At 43.0% G+C, this 21,445-nt stretch overlaps 1 protein-coding gene across 3 annotated transcripts in view; it reads left to right on the top strand.

The window, feature by feature from the left end:
* The window catches only part of gatm (glycine amidinotransferase (L-arginine:glycine amidinotransferase)), a 57,653-nt gene that overhangs the window by 8,184 nt on the left and 28,024 nt on the right, over positions 1-21,445 (top strand). For 2 of the 3 annotated variants that reach the window (XM_062034328.1, XM_062034319.1), the window contains exons 1-2: positions 8,346-8,645; positions 18,788-19,006. In XM_062034328.1, coding sequence (XP_061890312.1) covers positions 8,577-8,645; positions 18,788-19,006 — 288 coding nt within the window. In that variant the 5' untranslated portion in view covers positions 8,346-8,576. Of the gene's footprint in view, positions 1-8,345; positions 8,646-18,787; positions 19,007-21,445 lie in introns of those variants that run through there. The other variant, XM_062034337.1, reaches the window with a different exon arrangement.

Genomic DNA, 21,445 nt, shown 5'->3' on the forward strand with positions numbered 1-21,445 from the left:
TGGGCTGCGGCGCTTCACACGCAGGAATCCCGCCTCTCCGCTGAGGAGGAGCAGGTGGCAGTTTTGGGCCAGGGAATCCAGGGGATCGCTCGAACCCAAGAAGACTTCAGGACCGCTGTTACCACCCAGGTGGGCCAACTTGCGGAACAGGTGCAACTTCTGCTCACCCAAATGACCAGGCCTGGTCCCGCACCTTCTGTGCCCGAGCCGCAGCCAGCCACCATGACTCAGGTACTCACCACCATTCCTAGTGGAGTTGGAGCCCAATTGGCCCCTCCTGAACGATTTGCGGGTGAACCCGAACAATGCAAGGAATTCATCATGAACTGTGAGATGCATTTTGAGCTCGCGCCCCACACATTTCCCACCGATCGAGCTAAGGCAGTGGTTCTCAAACTTTTTTTGTCATCCCCCACTTTGGACAAGGGGGAGTTTTCAAGCCCCACCTGCCCCCATCGCCCACCACCTGCCCCCATCGCCCACCACCTGCCCCCATCGCCCCAACAGAACGCTAATGCCAAGCTTAACATTTTCAAATTTATTGAACATCAAGTAACATCAAGTTGTATACATTCAAACTCAATAACATAAAATAACATCAAGTTCAATAATCAATAAAATAACTGTGCAGCTGTGGTATAACTTGCATCAAGTTCAATAATAAATAAAACAAGTGTTATAACTTGCATCAAGTTCAATAATAAATAAAATAACTTGCATCAAGTTCAATAATAAATCAAAAAAAGTGTTATAACTTGTATCAAGTTCAATAATAAATCAAATAAAAGTGTTATAACTTGCATCAAGTTCAATAATAAATCAAATAAAAGTGTTATAACTTGCATCAAGTTCAATAATAAATCAAATAAAAGTGTTATAACTTGCATCAAGTTCAATAATAAATCAAATAAAAGTGTTATAACTTGCATCAAGTTCAATAATAAATCAAATAAAAGTGTTATAACTTGCATCAAGTTCAATAATAAATCAATAAAAGTGTTATAACTTGTATCAAGTTCAATAATAAATAAAATAACTTGCATCAAGTTCAATAATAAATAAAACAAAAGTGTTATAACTTGCATCAAGTTCAATAATAAATAAAATAACTTGCATCAAGTTCAATAATAAATCAAATAAAAGTGTTATAACTTGCATCAAGTTCAATAATAAATCAAATAACTTGCATCAAGTTCAATAATAAATCAAATAAAAGTGTTATAACTTGCATCAAGTTCAATAATAAATCAAATAAAAGTGTTATAACTTGCATCAAGTTCAATAATAAATCAAATAAAAGTGTTATAACTTGCATCAAGTTCAATAATAAATCAAATAAAAGTGTTATAACTTGCATCAAGTTCAATAATAAATCAAATAACTTGCATCAAGTTCAATAATAAATCAAATAAAAGTGTTATAACTTGCATCAAGTTCAATAATAAATCAAATAACTTGCATCAAATTCAATAATAAATAAAATAAAAGTGCCACTTTGCAATCTTTGCAACAAAAAAAAGGAGGAGCTATGCATTTGGCAAGACGGGGCAAGTGAACATGAGTTTTACAGTACTACTCCAGCATTAAAATGAGGACAGGGCAAGTGAACATGAGTTTTACAGTACTACTCCAGCATTAAAAGGAGGACAGAGCAAGTGAACATGAGTTTTACAGTACTACTCCAGCATTAAAAGGAGGACAGAGCAAGTGAACATGAGTTTTACAGTACTACTCCAGCATTAAAAGGAGGACAGAGCAAGTGAACATGAGTTTTACAGTACTACTCCAGCATTAAAAGGAGGACAGGGCAAGTGAACATGAGTTTTACAGTACTACTCCAGCATTAAAAGGAGGACAGGGCAAGTGAACATGAGTTTTACAGTACTACTCCAGCATTAAAAGGAGGACAGGGCAAGTGAACATGAGTTTTACAGTACTACTCCAGCATTAGTGGCTGCACTGAGCCTGTTTTGCACTGCACAGCTTTTCAAATGGGGGTTGCAGGCTTGACACTGCCACTGTTAAGTCATGCTCAATGTTCAGCTGAGACCTGTACTTCGTTTTGAGTGAAGCAACAGCTGAAAAGCCTATCTCACACAGATAAGATGTGGCAAAGGGGAGAAGAATGGACACAGCTCTCTGCCCGATGAGTGGATGATTAGCCCGCACGAAAGTTTGTTCCGCTTAGCCCCGCCCCCTTGTCTGTCAAACTTTCACTCCTACCTAGAATTTTAAAGCCTATAGGAAAAATAAGTAATTTACATTTATTTATATAGCGGATTTCACAGACAGAATCACAAAGTGATTTACAGTGTGTATAGAAAATGAAAGCATAGTTAAAAAAAAAAATCTAAGAATAGAATTTAAAAAAAAATGTTTTAAGTGAAATTTCCTCCCGTTCCTCGCGCCCCACCTGTCATGTCTCTATTCCCCACCAGTGGGGCGCGCCCCACACTTTGAGAAACGCTGAGCTAAGGTGTCGTTTATGATCTCCTATCTGGCTGGGAGAGCAAGGAAGTGGGCCGTGGCCGAGTGGTCCAGGGGCTCTCATATATGCAGCTCACTCCGAGACTTTACAGAGACTCTCCAAAAAACTTTTGACCCTGTCTCTTGTGAGCGTGAAAGGGCTAGAGAGCTCAGTGGGATTCGTCAGGGGAGAGAATCAGTCTCAGATTACGCCATATATTTTCGAGCCCTGGCTGCAGAGAGCGGATGGAACACTACGACCCTCTACGATGTCTTCCTCAAGGGGCTGGCCGGCCCTGTTCTGGAGCGACTGCTACCCACAGACTTACCTGCGGACCTGGACGACCTCATCGCTCTCGCCATCCGGACAGATCAACGTCTACGAGAGTTCAAGCTTCTCCAAGAAGGCCACCCGACGGATTCAGTTCGCCAGTCACAGATTCCTATCACCGCCAGCTATGCTCCAGGTCTTCAATCAACAGTACGGCCTCCCCGTCCCCTGCCCGAGAGTGTAGAGGAGCCCATGCATTTGGGCAGGGCACGACTCTCCCTGGCAGAGCGCCAGCGTCACCTCAACGAGGGGCGATGTTTCTACTGCGGGGAGGTGGGGCATCTTGTGGCCGCCTGCCTTTCCAAGTCGGTCCAGGCAGGGAATCAGGTCCCTGCCTCAAGTGCTACTTCGCGTGCCTTGACACCTATTAAGGTAACCAACCACTCAATTAGCATGGAATTAGATGTTTTAATTGACTCAGGGGCTGATGAGAGCTTGATGGACTGGGGTTTAGACAAGAAATTGGGAGTGAGAACCAGAGTCATCACACCACCCCTTAGAGCTAACGTCATTAACAGTAGTGCTTTATTCTTGATCACCCACATCACAGAACCCGTATCCATAGACATTGATAACCACCATGAACTAATGAACTTCTTCCTGTTCCACTCACCTGCACGCACCCTGGTACTGGGACATCCGTGGCTCATTCACCACAATCCCCACATAGACTGGCCCACAGGCAAGATCAAGGGGTGGGGAAGGAACTGTGGGGGGAAGTGTACAAGGGGTCGTGCTCCAGTAAGGACTGCCATGAATATAAACTCTGTTTCTGCTCATTCTACCACAGAACTACAGGAACCAGATTTGACCTCCATACCTCCCTGCTACCACCACCTTAAGGAAGCCTTTAATAAGGCTAAAGCTACGTCACTCCCACCACACCGTCCATACGATTGCGCAATAGACCTCATTCCCGGCTCTACCTTCCCCAAGGGGCACCTGTACTCGGTCTCAGGTCCCGAGAAACAAGCCATGAAGGATTACATAGAATCCTCGCTTAAGGCGGGACTTATCCGTCCCTCATCGTCACCTGCTGGAGCAGGGTTCTTTTTTGTAAATAAAGACGGGACCCTGCGACCATGTGTAGACTATAGTCCTCTCAACGACATAACCATAAAGAATCGATACCCCCTTCCATTAATGTCATCAGTCTTTGATCAGCTCCAGCAGGCAAAGGTTTTCACCAAGCTTGACTTGCGCAATGCTTATCATCTCATTCGCATTAGGGAGGGTGATGAGTGGAAGACCGGTTTTAACACCCCTAGTGGCCATTATGAATATCTGGTAATGCCTTTTGGTCTAACTAATGCCCCTGCTGTATTCCAGGCAATGATTAATGATGTGCTCAGAGACTTTTTGGACCATTTCGTTTTTGTTTATCTTGATGACATATTAATTTTTTCTGACAATCTGGACATTCACAGGCACGACGTCAGCCAGGTTTTGCAACGACTCCTGGAAAACAACTTATATGTAAAGGCTGAGAAATGCAAGTTCCATGCCGACACCATTTCCTTCCTGGGCTTCATTGTAGCCCCTGGAAGAGTCGAAATGGATCCGGCTAAGGTTAGCGCTGTGGCCAAGTGGCCAACACCTGATAGTCGTAAGAAGGTTCAGCAATTCCTCGGTTTTGCAAACTTCTACAGACGATTTATCAGAGGCTTTAGCGCGATAGCTTCCCCTCTCCATGCTCTGACTTCTCCACAGGTGCACTTCTACTGGTCTCCGGAGGCGGAGAGGGCCTTCCAGGATCTCAAGCGCCGCTTCACGACTGCACCCATCCTTGCGCTGCCAGATCCACAACGCCAATTTGTGGTCGAGGTGGATGCGTCGAGTGAGGGAGTTGGGGCGGTTCTATCTCAAAGATTGGAGGCAGACGGGAAAACCCACCCCTGCGCCTTTCTGTCTCGCCGGCTGAGCCCTGCGGAACGTAACTATGATGTTGGTAACAGGGAACTGCTGGCGGTCAAGATAGCACTGGAAGAGTGGCGACACTGGTTAGAGGGGGAACAGCATCCATTCATAGTTTGGACTGACCACAAGAACCTGGAATATATTTGACAAGCCAAGAGACTAAATTCACGTCAGGCCAGGTGGGCATTGTTTTTCAATCGTTTTAACTTCACGTTGTCTTACAGGCCGGGGTCCCGCAATGTCAAGTCAGACGCTTTGTCACGCCTCTACGACCCTGAGCCTGTTGCCAAGGTACCAGAGCCCATCCTTCCACTGAACTGTGTGGTTGGAGCGGTCACTTGGCAGATAGAACAAGAAGTAAGACACGCCAACGGTGAGAACCCTCCACCTAGTGGGTGCCCAGAGAATCGCCTGTTTGTCCCTGTCAATCTGCGCCCACAGGTGATTCATTGGGCTCACACCTCGCTGGTTACTTGCCATCCGGGGGTCCGGAGAACTATGTTTATGATCTCACAGCGGTTCTGGTGGCCATCCATGGAGGCGGGGGTCCGGGAGTACATCGAGGCGTGTCCGGTCTGCGCTCGCAATAAAACATCCTCCGGGTCACGTGTTGGACTGCTACAGCCTCTGCCCATTCCCTCCAGACCGTGGTCGAACATCTCTATGGACTTCGTCACGGGCCTCCCGGTCTCAAGAGGTGGTCGACTGATTCTCAAAGATGACACATTTTATTGCTTTGCCAAAGTTGCCCACAGCCAAAGACACTGCTCAGATACTGATGCAGCATGTTTTTAGAATTCATGGATTTCCCACAGACATTGTATCAGACCGGGGACCCCAATTCATCTCACGGTTCTGGAGGGAGTTCTGCAAACTCATTGGAGCTACAGCCAGGCTGACATCAGGTTACCACCCGGAGGCAAACGGCCAGACCGAGCGCCTCAACCAACAATTGGAAACCGGCCTACGATGCCTCGTGTCCCAGAACCCAACAACGTGGAGTTCCCACCTGGTCTGGGTGGAATACGCCTAAAACTTCTTGCCCACCTCTGCCACTGGCTTTTCTCCTTTCAAGTGTGTCGACGGCTACCAATCACCAGTGTTCCCGGACTCAGAGCCAGAGGTCTCCGTTCCCTCTGCCCACGCCCTGGTGCGCCGATGCAGTCGCATCTGGCTTGCGGCCCGACAAGTGCTCACTCGCCAAGGAGATCGGGTCAAAAAAGCCGCCGACCGGAAGCGCCGCCCAGCACCTAATTACCAGCCAGGACAGCGAGTATGGCTAGCTGCCAAAGACCTGCACCTCAAGGTGCCATCCAAAAAATTGCCGCCCAGATTCGTCGGCCCCTTCCCCATCGCCAAGGTCATCGGTCCTGCAGCAGTACGCCTACGTCTACCCAGGTCGCTCCATGCCCATCCTACCTTCCACGTCAGCCAAGTCAAGCCGGCCAAAGAGAACCCTATGGTCCCAGCCACCAAACCCCCCCCCCCCCCCGCCCCCCCCCCCCCCCCCCCCCCCTGCTGGAAGCAGCAGATGGAGGCCTTCTGTACCGGGTCAAGAGACTGTTAGCGGTACAGAGGTCGAGGAAGACAATTTTTAGTGGATCGGGAGGGGTACGGTCCCGAAGAAAGACAGTGGGTACCCCAACGGAACATTGATGACCCCTCCCTGATCCAGGACTTCTATAGACTCCACCCTGAGGTCCCTGGGCCGTCAGGAGTCGACCCTAGAAGGGGGGGGTTCTGTCACACCTGGGTGATGTCTGGTCTGGGTTTCGTCTGGTTTCATGTTGTTTTGTCATTTCCTGTTTTATTTTGAAATGCTGACTCTCCCTCTCATTTCAGGTCACTTGCCCTTCCTCCTGTTTCCCTGGTCTGACGTCTTGCCTGATTGCGCCCACCTGTGTCACCCTCCCTCATGTGTATAAATGTCTCATCCTCCTTCTGTCCTGTGCCAGAGTGTTTCGTATCGTCTTGTGCGTACCTCCAGCGTTCCTTGCCACAGTCTTGTCTTCAGCCATTGCCACGTTTTTTTGTACTTTTGATCCACGGGAGATTCTTTGTTTGTAACCTTTTGTCAGGTAAGCTTAGCTTCTTAGCATCGCCTCCGTTGGAGCGCTTTTTGTTGTATTTGTTAGTTTTTGTTCTTTAGCCCCTTTTTTCCTCCGTAGCCGGAGCGTTTTGAGTTGTTAATATTTTTGTTAGTTTAGTAGTCAGGTTAGATCTGTTTTGATAGCCTGTTTTGTTTCTCCCGTTTTGGACCCCTCCCCTTCTGAGAATAAACAACTGTTTTCAGTAATCCTGCATCTGTGTCCTAGTCGGGTCGTGACAACTTGCAACTGGACTTGGACTTTAACATCAATGACTTGTGACATCACTTGGACTTGAACCTTTTGACTTGACAAGACTTGCTACTTTCCCCAAAACCCAACCATTCAAAAGTTATTCAGGAGCGCTCTGTATCTTTCATTGTGTACGTGTGTGTGTCTGTCAGCGAGTGTGTGTGTCTGTCAGTGTGTGTGTGCTGTCTGTCAGTACAACAGCCAATCAAATGACATCCAGCTTGTTTTGGTCCCACAGCATTCATCCAATCAAATTGCAGAACAACCAAGGAAGAAGAGTTGTCAAACAACGCGTCAGTGAGGAAAAATGACGCCAAAGTTAGTCGTTTGGGTATTAAAACTAAACAGTCAAGTGATTTTGTTTAAGCAGGGTTGCATGAGGTACCTACACATAACGTTACGTTAGTCAATGTATCACACACAGTAACGTTAGTTGTTAGTGCTTTCAGTAGTTCTTAAGTGATGGTGGTAGTACTTGCAGTAGTACTTAAGTGATGGTGGTAGTACTTGCAGTAGTACTTAAGTGATGGTGTTAGTACTTGCAGTAGTACTTAAGTGATGGTGGTAGTACTTGCAGTAGTACTTAAGTGATGGTGGTAGTACTTGCAGTGGTACTTAAGTGATGGTGTTAGTACTTGCAGTAGTACTTAAGTGATGGTGTTAGTACTTGCAGTAGTACTTAAGTGATGGTGGTAGTACTTGCAGTAGTACTTAAGTGATGGTGTTAGTACTTGCAGTAGTACTTAAGTGATGGTGTTAGTACTTGCAGTAGTACTTAAGTGATGGTGTTAGTACTTGCAGTAGTACTTAAGTGATGGTGGTAGTACTTGCAGTGGTACTTAAGTGATGGTGTTAGTACTTGCAGTAGTACTTAAGTGATGGTGTTAGTACTTGCAGTAGTTCTTAAGTGAAGTTGTAGTACTAGTAGAAGTAGTTGCAAGATTATCAGAGTGTCTCCCAGGAGCACCACAGGGCAGCAGATAAGAATGTGCTGCAGTCAGGGATTGTGTGTGTGTGTGTGTGTGTGTGTGTGTGTGTGTGTGTGTGTGTGTGTGTGTGTGTGTGTGTGTGTGTGTGTGTGTGTGTGTGTGTGTGTGTGTGTGTGTGTGTGTGTGTGTGTGTGTGTGTGTGTGTGTGTGTGTGTGTGTGTGTGTGTGTGTGTGAGATGTTTGTGTGCTGGATCACGTTGCTGCACAACCTCCCAGCACCAATGGCCTTGCAGGCACGTACACCACATTCTGTAGTCCTATAAAGGCTGCAGGCAGCTGCTGGCTCACTTCCACTCTTACAAGGACACACACCACCTTGCACCACCACTTACAAGGAGTGAGGAGGAACCACCACTTACAAGGACACACACCACCTTGCACCACCACTTACAAGGAGTGAGGAGGAACCACCACTTACAAGGACACACACCACCCTGCACCACCACTTACAAGGAGCCACAGCACCCTGCACCACCACCACCACCACTTACAAGGACCCACAGCACCTTGCACCACCTACACCTATAGGGAGACATGCTGAGAGTGCGCTGCCTGAGAGGAGGGAGTCGCGGGGCTGAGGCCGCTCACCTGATCGGAGCCACGGTTAGTACCTGATACCACTAAATCTCACACACCTGATCGGAGCCACGGTTAGTACCTGATACCACTAAATCTCACACACCTGATCGGAGCCACGGTTAGTACCTGATACCACTAAATCTCACACACCTGATCGGAGCCACGGTTAGTACCTGATACCACTAAATCTCACACACCTGATCAGAGCCACGGTTAGTACCTGATACCACTAAATCTCACACACCTGATCAGAGCCATGGTTAGCACCTGATACCACTAAATCTCACACACCTGATCAGAGCCATGGTTAGTACCTGATACCACTAAATCTCACACACCTGATCAGAGCCACAGTTAGTACCTGATACCACTAAATCTCACACACCTGATCGGAGCCATGGTTAGTACCTGATACCACTAAATGTCACACACCTGATCGGAGCCACGGTTAGTACCTGATACCACTAAATCTCACACACCTGATCGGAGCCACGGTTAGTACCTGATACCACTAAATCTCACACACCTGATCAGAGCCACGGTTAGTACCTGATACCACTAAATCTCACACACCTGATCAGAGCCATGGTTAGCACCTGATACCACTAAATCTCACACACCTGATCAGAGCCATGGTTAGTACCTGATACCACTAAATCTCACACACCTGATCAGAGCCACAGTTAGTACCTGATACCACTAAATCTCACACACCTGATCGGAGCCATGGTTAGTACCTGATACCACTAAATGTCACACACCTGATCAGAGCCATGGTTAGTACCTGATACCACTAAATCTCACACACCTGATCAGAGCCACGGTTAGTACCTGATACCACTAAATCTCACACACCTGATCAGAGCCACGGTTAGTACCTGATACCACTAAATCTCACACACCTGATCAGAGCCATGGTTAGCACCTGATACCACTAAATCTCACACACCTGATCAGAGCCATGGTTAGTACCTGATACCACTAAATCTCACACACCTGATCAGAGCCACAGTTAGTACCTGATACCACTAAATCTCACACACCTGATCAGAGCCACAGTTAGTACCTGATACCACTAAATCTCACACACCTGATCGGAGCCATGGTTAGTACCTGATACCACTAAATGTCACACACCTGATCGGAGCCATGGTTAGTACCTGATACCACTAAATCTCACACACCTGATCAGAGCCACGGTTAGTACCTGATACCACTAAATCTCACACACCTGATCAGAGCCACGGTTAGTACCTGATACCACTAAATCTCACACACCTGATCAGAGCCACGGTTAGTACCTGATACCACTTGTTCCCACGCCACGTGCATGGCCAAGACTGACAGGACAGCTGAGTGACAGGACAGCTGAGACTTGCTGACACCAGCAAGTCTTACCCAGGTCTGACATTACAGAACATAGATCATACATTCTACTAGATTATAGATAATATATCATACATTTTACTAGATTATAAATTATAGATCATACATTCTACTAGATTATAGATTATGGATCATACATTTTACTCGATTATAGATTATAGATCATACATTCTACTTTATACATCATAGTAAATTGTTGACTCCAGCAAGTTGTTGTCTCCAGTAAGTTGTTGTCTTCAGTAAATTGTTGTCTTCAGTAAATTGTTGTCTCCAGCAAGTTGTTGTCTCCAGCAAGTGGTTGTCTCCAGTAAGTTGTTGTCTTCAGTAAATTGTTGTCTTCAGTAAATTGTTGTCTCCAGCAAGTTGTTGTCTCCAGCAAGTGGTTGTCCCCAGTAAATTGTTGTCTCCAGCAAGTGGTTGTCCCCAGTAAATTGTTGTCTCCAACAAGTTGTTGTCCCCAGTAAGTTGTTGTCTCCAACAAGTTGTTGTCTCCAACAAGTTGTTGTCTCCAGTAAGTTGTTGTCGTCTCCAGTGTGATGTGTGGGTTCACTTTCAGCTGGAGCCTATCCCAGCTAACTGTGTTTATTGTTTGGGTTTACATTTAGCTGGTGCCTATCCCAGGTGACTGTGTGCGATATGTGGGTTCACTTTCAGCTCGAGCCTATCCCAGCTGACTGTGTTTGTTTGGGTTTACTTTACGCTGGAGCCTATCCCAGCTGACTCTGTGTGACGTGTGGGTAACTGTCAGCTGGTGCCTATCCCAGGTGACTGTGCTTGATGTGTGGGATCACTTTCAGCTGGAACCTATCCCAGCTGACTGTGTGTGGTGCTTGGCTTCACTTTCAGTTGGAACCTATCCCAGGTGACTGTGTTTAATGTGTAAGTTCACTTTCAGTTGGAGCCTATCCCAGCTGACTGTGTTTATTGTGTAGGTTCACATTTAGCTGGAGCCTATCCCAGCTGATTCTGTGTTATGTGTGAGTCACTTTCAGCTGGAGCCTATCCCAGCTGACTGTGCGCAATGTGTGGGTTCACTTTCAGCTGAAGCCTACCCCAGCTGACTGTGTTTAATGTGTGGGTCACTGTCAGTTGGAGCCTATCCCAGCTTGTGCTGACATTGTCACATGGAGGGTCTACTGACATTGTCACATGGAGGGTCTACTGGAGGTTCTACTGACATTGTCACATGGAGGGTCTACTGACATTGTCACATGGAGGGTCTACTAGAGGGTCTACTGACATTGTCACATGGAGGGTCTACTGACATTGTCACATGGAGGGTCTACTGACATTGTCACATGGAGGGTCTACTGACATTGTCACATGGAGGGTCTACTGACATTGTCACATGGAGGGTCTACTGACATTGTCACATGGAGGGTCTACTGACATTGTCACATGGAGGGTCTACTGGAGGTTCTACTGACACTGTCACATGGAGGGTCTACTGACATTGTCACATGGAGGGTCTACTGACATTGTCACATGGAGGGTCTACTGGAGGGTCTACTGACATTGTCACATGGAGGGTCTACTGGAGGGTCTACTGACATTGTCACATGGAGGGTCTACTAGAGGGTCTACTGACATTGTCACATGGAGGGTCTACTGACATTGTCACATGGAGGGTCTACTGGAGGGTGTACTGACATTGTCACATGGAGGGTCTACTGGAGGGTCTACTGACATTGTCACATGGAGGGTCTACTGACATTGTCACATGGAGGGTCTACTGACATTGTCACATGGAGGGTCTACTGGAGGGTCTACTGACATTGTCACATGGAGGGTCTACCGGAGGGTCTACTGACATTGTCACATGGAGGGTCTACTGACATTGTCACATGGAGGGTCTACTGGAGGGTCTACTGACATTGTCACATGGAGGGTCTACCGGAGGGTCTACTGACATTGTCACATGGAGGGTCTACTGACATTGTCACATGGAGGGTCTACTGGAGGGTCTACTGGCATTGTCACATGGAGGGTCTACTGACATTGTCACATGGAGGGTCTACTGACATTGTCACATTGAGGGTCTACTGGAGGGTCTACTGACATTGTCACATGGAGGGTCTACTGACATTGTCACATGGAGGGTCTACTGACATTGTCACATTGAGGGTCTACTGGAGGGTCTACTGACATTGTCACATGGAGGGTCTACTGACATTGTCACATGGAGGGTCTACTGGAGGGTCTACTGGCATTGTCACATGGAGGGTCTACTGGAGGGTCTACTGACACTGTCACATGGAGGGTCTACTTACATTGTCACATGGAGGGTCTACTGGAGGGTCTACTGACATTGTCACATGGAGGGTCTACTGGAGGGTCTACTGACACTGTCACATGGAGGGTCTACTGACATTGTCACATTGAGGGTCTACTGGAGGGTCTACTGACATTGTCACATGGAGGGTCTACTGACATTGTCACATGGAGGGTCTACTGGAGGTTCTACTGACATTGTCACATGGAGGGTCTACTGACATTGTCACATGGAGGATCTACTGGAGGTTCTACTGACATTGTCACATGGAGGTTCTACTGACATTGTCACATGGAGGGTCTACTGACATTGTCACATGGAGGGTCTACTGACATTGTCACATGGAGGGTCTACTGGAGGTTCTACTGACATTGTCACATGGAGGGTCTACTGACATTGTCACATGGAGGGTCTACTGGAGGTTCTACTGACATTGTCACATGGAGGGTCTACTGACATTGTCACATGGAGGGTCTACTGGAGGTTCTACTGACATTGTCACATGGAGGGTCTACTGACATTGTCACATGGAGGGTCTACTGACATTGTCACATGGAGGGTCTACTGGAGGGTGTACTGACATTGTCACATGGAGGGTCTACTGGAGGGTCTACTGGCATTGTCACATGGAGGGTCTACTGACATTGTCACATTGAGGGTCTACTGGAGGGTCTACTGACATTGTCACATGGAGGGTCTACTGACATTGTCACATGGAGGGTCTACTGACATTGTCACATGGAGGGTCTACTGACATTGTCACATGGAGGGTCTACTGACATTGTCACATGGAGGGTCTACTGACATTGTCACATGGAGGGTCTACTGGAGGTTCTACTGACACTGTCACATGGAGGGTCTACTGACATTGTCACATGGAGGGTCTACTGACATTGTCACATGGAGGGTCTACTGGAGGGTCTACTGACATTGTCACATGGAGGGTCTACTGGAGGGTCTACTGACATTGTCACATGGAGGGTCTACTAGAGGGTCTACTGACATTGTCACATGGAGGGTCTACTGACATTGTCACATGGAGGGTCTACTGGAGGGTGTACTGACATTGTCACATGGAGGGTCTACTGGAGGGTCTACTGACATTGTCACATGGAGGGTCTACTGACATTGTCACATGGAGGGTCTACTGACATTGTCACATGGAGGGTCTACTGGAGGGTCTACTGACATTGTCACATGGAGGGTCTACCGGAGGGTCTACTGACATTGTCACATGGAGGGTCTACTGACATTGTCACATGGAGGGTCTACTGGAGGGTCTACTGACATTGTCACATGGAGGGTCTACCGGAGGGTCTACTGACATTGTCACATGGAGGGTCTACTGACATTGTCACATGGAGGGTCTACTGGAGGGTCTACTGGCATTGTCACATGGAGGGTCTACTGACATTGTCACATGGAGGGTCTACTGACATTGTCACATTGAGGGTCTACTGGAGGGTCTACTGACATTGTCACATGGAGGGTCTACTGACATTGTCACATGGAGGGTCTACTGACATTGTCACATTGAGGGTCTACTGGAGGGTCTACTGACATTGTCACATGGAGGGTCTACTGACATTGTCACATGGAGGGTCTACTGGAGGGTCTACTGGCATTGTCACATGGAGGGTCTACTGGAGGGTCTACTGACACTGTCACATGGAGGGTCTACTTACATTGTCACATGGAGGGTCTACTGGAGGGTCTACTGACATTGTCACATGGAGGGTCTACTGGAGGGTCTACTGACACTGTCACATGGAGGGTCTACTGACATTGTCACATTGAGGGTCTACTGGAGGGTCTACTGACATTGTCACATGGAGGGTCTACTGACATTGTCACATGGAGGGTCTACTGGAGGTTCTACTGACATTGTCACATGGAGGGTCTACTGACATTGTCACATGGAGGATCTACTGGAGGTTCTACTGACATTGTCACATGGAGGTTCTACTGACATTGTCACATGGAGGGTCTACTGACATTGTCACATGGAGGGTCTACTGACATTGTCACATGGAGGGTCTACTGGAGGTTCTACTGACATTGTCACATGGAGGGTCTACTGACATTGTCACATGGAGGGTCTACTGGAGGTTCTACTGACATTGTCACATGGAGGGTCTACTGACATTGTCACATGGAGGGTCTACTGGAGGTTCTACTGACATTGTCACATGGAGGGTCTACTGACATTGTCACATGGAGGGTCTACTGACATTGTCACATGGAGGGTCTACTGGAGGGTGTACTGACATTGTCACATGGAGGGTCTACTGGAGGGTCTACTGGCATTGTCACATGGAGGGTCTACTGACATTGTCACATTGAGGGTCTACTGGAGGGTCTACTGACATTGTCACATGGAGGGTCTACTGACATTGTCACATGGAGGGTCTACTGGAGGTTCTACTGACATTGTCACATGGAGGGTCTACTGACATTGTCACATGGAGGGTCTACTGGAGGTTCTACTAAAATCTCTGTCTTGTTTCAGCAAAAATTCTGTAACTTTTCACTCTGTGGTGATCCAATATGTCGGCTGTTCTGGTTTGTATTTCCCAGCGTGGTTCTCTTCAGCGTCATGTGAGTGCTTGAAGTCGCACCTCATTCAAGATGACAGACAAGTGCTTTATCCAATCACATACAAGGATTTTTTTTTACAAGGCCCCGCCTTCTGAAAGCCATCTCCTATTGAGAAGTCCCACATCCTTGTGTGGAGCTCAGCCAACTACAAGGATGTGGCCAGAGTCAGGTTAGGTTACAGTACCATAATCATCAAGTAGTACTTTTAATGACTATATCATGATGTACTATATTACAGTACTACCGTCAAACTGTGAAATATGAAAGCATGAACTGTGAAATATGAATACACATCAATATTAAAAATAATAATCATAATATAATAAATACATGTCCAATAACAATAATAATAATTAATCATCATCATCATAATCATAATAAATACACGTCTAAGAACAATAATAATGATTAATAATAATCATCATAATCATATTGTGCTGAAAATTTTAATTTCCACTCGGGGATTAATAAAGTATTTCTGATTCTGATTCTGAATACACGTCTAATATCAATAATGATTAATAATCATAATCTTAATAAATACATGTGCAATAACAATAATAATTATTATTAATAGTAATCACAATCATAATAATTACACATCAAATAACAATCATAATTAATAATCATAATAATAAATACACGTCCAATAACAATAATAATATTTAATGATAATAATGCTAATCATTATAAATACAGATCCAGTAACAACAATAATTAATAATAATAATAATCGTAGTCATAATAAATACACGTCCAATAACAAAAATAATTAATAATAATAATCATAATCCTAATAAATACTGGTGCGGTAACAATAATAATAATAATAATCATAAAAATCATAACCATAATAAATAAAGGTGCAGTAACAATAATAATGAATCATCATAATCATAACCATAATGAATACAGGTGCAATAGCAATAATAATTAATCATCATAATCATAGTCATAATAAATACAGGTGCAGTAACAACAATAATCATAATCATAATAAATACAGGTGCAGTAACAATAATAATAATAATCATAATAAATACAGGTGCAGTAACAATAATAATTAATCATCATAATCATAATCATAATAAATACAGATGCAGTAAAAATAATAATCATAATCACAATAAATACAGGTGCAGTAACAATAATAATAAAAATAAAAATCATAATAAATACAGGTACAGTAACAATAATAATCATAATCATAATAAATACAGGTGCAGTTACAATAATAATAATAATCATTAAAAAAAAATAGGGGTGCAGTAACAATAATAATAATAATCATAATAAATAGCGGTGCAGTAACATTAATAATAATAATCATAATCATAATAAGTACAGGTTCAGTAACAATAATAATAATAATCATAATAAATACAGGTGCAGTAACAATAATAATAATCATCATAATCATAATAAATAGGGGTGCAGTAACAATAATAATAATAATCATAATCATAATAAATAGGTGTGCAGTAACAATAATAATGATAATCATAATGATAGTAAATAGGGGTGCAGTAACAATGATAATCATAATGATAATAAATAGGGGTGCAGTAACAATAATAATAATAATCATAATAATAATAAATAGGGGTGCACTAACAATGATAATCATAATAAATAGGGGTGCAGTAACGATGATAATCATAATGATAATAAATAGGGGTGCAGTAACAATGATAATCATAATGATAATAAATAGGGGTGCAGTAACAATGATAATCATAATGATAATAAATAGGGGTGCAGTAACAATGATAATCATAATGATAATAAATAGGGGTGCATTAACAATGATAATCATAATGATAATAAATAGGGGTGCAGTAACAATGATAATCATAATGATAATAAATAGGGGTGCAGTAACAATGATAATGATAATGATAATAAATATGGGTGCAGTAACAATGATAATGATAATGATAATAAATATGGGTGCAGTAACAATGATAATGATAATGATAATAAATAGGGGTGCAGTAACAATGATAATGATAATGATAATAAATAGGGGTGCAGTAACAATGATAATCATAATGATAATAAATAGGGGTGCAGTAACAATGATAATCATAATGATAGTAAATAGGGGTGCAGTAACAATGATAATCATAATGATAATAAATAGGGGTGCAGTAACAATGATAATCATAATGATAATAAATAGGGGTGCAGTAACAATGATAATCATAATGATAATAAATAGGGGTGCAGTAACAATGATAATCATAATGATAATAAATAGGGGTGCAGTAACAATGATAATCATAATGTTAATAAATAGGGGTGCAGTAACAATGATAATGATAATGATAATAAATATGGGTGCAGTAACAATGATAATGATAATGATAATAAATATGGGTGCAGTAACAATGATAATGATAATGATAATAAATATGGGTGCAGTAACAATGATAATGATAATGATAATAAATAGGGGTGCAGCAACAATGATAATGATAATGATAATAAATAGGGGTGTAGTAACAATGATAATGATAATGATAATAAATAGGGGTGCAGTAACAATGATAATGATAATGATAATAAATAGGGGTGCAGTAACAATGATAATGATAATAAATAGGGGTGCAGTAACAATGATAATGATAATGATAATAAATATGGGTGCAGTAACAATGATAATGATAATAAATAGGGGTGCAGTAACAATGATAATGATAATGATAATAAATATGGGTGCAGTAACAATGATAATGATAATGATAATAAATATGGGTGCAGTAACAATGATAATCATAATGATAATAAATATGGGTGCAGTAACAATGATAATCATAATGATAATAAATAGGGGTGCAGTAACAATGATAATGATAATGATAATAAATATGGGTGCAGTAACAATGATAATGATAATGATAATAAATATGGGTGCAGTAACAATGATAATGATAATGATAATAAATAGGGGTGCAGTAACAATGATAATGATAATGATAATAAATAGGGGTGCAGTAACAATGATAATGATAATGATAATAAATAGGGGTGCAGTAACAATGATAATCATAATGATAATAAATAGGGGTGCAGTAACAATGATAATCATAATGATAGTAAATAGGGGTGCAGTAACAATGATAATCATAATGATAATAAATAGGGGTGCAGTAACAATGATAATCATAATGATAATAAATAGGGGTGCAGTAACAATGATAATCATAATGATAATAAATAGGGGTGCAGTAACAATGATAATCATAATGATAATAAATAGGGGTGCAGTAACAATGATAATCATAATGTTAATAAATAGGGGTGCAGTAACAATGATAATGATAATGATAATAAATATGGGTGCAGTAACAATGATAATGATAATGATAATAAATATGGGTGCAGTAACAATGATAATGATAATGATAATAAATATGGGTGCAGTAACAATGATAATGATAATGATAATAAATAGGGGTGCAGCAACAATGATAATGATAATGATAATAAATAGGGGTGTAGTAACAATGATAATGATAATGATAATAAATAGGGGTGCAGTAACAATGATAATGATAATGATAATAAATAGGGGTGCAGTAACAATGATAATGATAATAAATAGGGGTGCAGTAACAATGATAATGATAATGATAATAAATATGGGTGCAGTAACAATGATAATGATAATAAATAGGGGTGCAGTAACAATGATAATGATAATGATAATAAATATGGGTGCAGTAACAATGATAATGATAATGATAATAAATATGGGTGCAGTAACAATGATAATCATAATGATAATAAATATGGGTGCAGTAACAATGATAATGATAATGATAATAAATATGGGTGCAGTAACAATGATAATCATAATGATAATAAATAGGTGTGCAGTAACAATGGGTGTTGTGTGTGTTCCCAGCTGGGCCGTGCAGCAAGCGCCTGGCTGCAGAGAACCTTCCAGAGCACGTCCAGTGCTGCAGCTGCTCAAACACAAACACTTGACCACCACGACCACGTTACTGAACCTGCACTGCACACCTGTCCTGTCAGCAGCCACAACGAGTGGGACCCCCTGGAGGAGGTCATTGTGGGACGTGCCGACAACGCCCGTGTGCCGCCCTTCACTGTGGAAGTAAAGGTGAGCTCCTTTCACACCTGTTTCACCTGTGCAAGTAAAGGTCACCTCCTTTCACACCTGTGTCACCTGTGCAAGTAAAGGTGAGCTCCTTTCACACCTGTGTCACCTGTGCAAGTAAAGGTGAGCTCCTTTCACACCTGTGTCACCTGTGCAAGTAAAGGTCACCTCCTTTCACACCTGTGTCACCTGTGCAAGTAAAGGTGAGCTCCTTTCACACCTGTGTCACCTGTGCAAGTAAAGGTGAGCTCCTTTCACACCTGTGTCACCTGTGCAAGTAAAGGTGAGCTCCTTTCACACCTGTGTCACCTGTGCAAGTAAAGGTGAGCTCCTTTCACACCTGTGTCACCTGTGCAAGTAAAGGTGAGCTCCTTTCACACCTGTGTCACCTGTGCAAGTAAAGGTGAGCTCCTTTCACACCTGTGTCACCTGTGCAAGTAAAGGTGAGCTCCTTTCACACCTATGTCACCTGTGCAAGTAAAGGTGAGCTCCTTTCACACCTATGTCACCTGTTCAAGTAAAGGTGAGCTCCTTTCACACCTGTGTCACCTGTGCAAGTAAAGGTGAGCTCCTTTCACACCTGTGTCACCTGTGCAAGTAAAGGTGAGCTCCTTTCACACCTGTGTCACCTGTGCAAGTAAAGGTGAGCTCCTTTCACACCTGTGTCACCTGTGCAAGTAAAGGTGAGCTCCTTTCACACCTATGTCACCTGTGCAAGTAAAGGTGAGCTCCTTTCACACCTATGTCACCTGTTCAAGTAAAGGTGAGCTCCTTTCACACCTGTGTCACCTGTGCAAGTAAAGGTGAGCTCCTTTCACACCTGTGTCACCTGTGCAAGTAAAGGTGAGCTCCTTTCACACCTGTGTCACCTGTGCAAGTAAAGGTGAGCTCCTTTCACACCTGTGTCACCTGTGCAAGTAAAGGTGAGCTCCTTTCACACCTATGTCACCTGTTCAAGTAAAGGTGAGCTCCTTTCACACCTGTGTCACCTGTGCAAGTAAAGGTGAGCTCCTTTCACACCTGTCTCACCTGTGCAAGTAAAGGTGAGCTCCTTTCACACCTGTGTCACCTGTGCAAGTAAAGGTGAGCTCCTCACACCTGTGTCACCTGTGCAAGTAAAGGTGAGCTCCTTTCACACCTGTGTCACCTGTGCAAGTAAAGGTGAGCTCCTTTCACACCTGTGTCACCTGTGCAAGTAAAGGTGAGCTCCTTTCACACCTGTGTCACCTTTGCCAGAAATGAGGCTATTTTCAGGAAGAAGTTGGTGATGACAACAATCATGTCCTTATTGTCAGTACTATCAGAATTATTGTCAGTACTATCAGAATTATTGTCAGTACTATCAGAATTATTGTCAGTACTATCAGAAAAGCAAGACTAAAACCAACTACAACAAACACTAGCAATCATCTTAGCAGCATAATGTACACCAAAACTGAAGGAGACATGTGACCAAGGTATGTTGTTTCAAACCTTTCACCTTGCCATATAACTTGGTACATGTAGTCCATAATATGTCATTATTTGATCATGTCTCCATACATTGTCATGATGACTAATCATCTCCTCAGCATATAGAGAAGGACACTAGTTGTATGTATGTGTACTAAATATATCTTGTCTAGTTGTATGTGTACTAAATATATCTTGTCTAGTTGTATGTGTACTAAATATATCTTGTCTAGTTGTATGTGTACTAAATATATCTTGTCTAGTTGTATGTGTACTAAATATATCTTGTCTAGTTGTATGTGTACTAAATATATCTTGTCTAGTTGTATGTGTACTAAATATATCTTGTCTAGTTGTATGTGTACTAAATATATCTTGTCTAGTTGTATGTGTACTAAATATATCTTGTCTAGTTGTATGTGTACTAAATATATCTTGTCTAGTTGTATGTGTACTAAATATATCTTGTCTAGTTGTATGTGTACTAAATATATCTTGTCTAGTTGTATGTGTACTAAATATATCTTGTCTAGTTGTATGTGTACTAAATATATCTTGTCTAGTTGTATGTGTACTAAATATATCTTGTCTAGTTGTATGTGTACTAAATATATCTTGTCTAGTTGTATGTGTACTAAATATATCTTACCCATCCTACCCACTTCTCCATAGTGGGCTGGCTCAAGGTGGAGGACAGAGTTAAACAACTTGCACTGAGCCTAGTCTATAAAATCCGCTACACCTCCCTGATACCGAAGTACATGTCAAACTACTTCCTTAACGTAAATGACCGCCATAACCACAACACCAGGGGGAGCTCCACTAACCACGTTAAACCCAGATTCCCATCTAACAAAGGTCTTAACTCATTCTCTTTCTATGCCACATCAATGTGGAATGCACTCCCAACAGGTATAAAAGAAAGGGCATCTCTATCCTCCTTCAAAACCGCAATAAAAGTTCACCTCCAGGCAGCTACAACCCTAAACT

This window comes from Entelurus aequoreus, linkage group LG02, assembly GCF_033978785.1.
Source record: "Entelurus aequoreus isolate RoL-2023_Sb linkage group LG02, RoL_Eaeq_v1.1, whole genome shotgun sequence".
NCBI lineage: Eukaryota > Metazoa > Chordata > Actinopteri > Syngnathiformes > Syngnathidae > Entelurus > Entelurus aequoreus.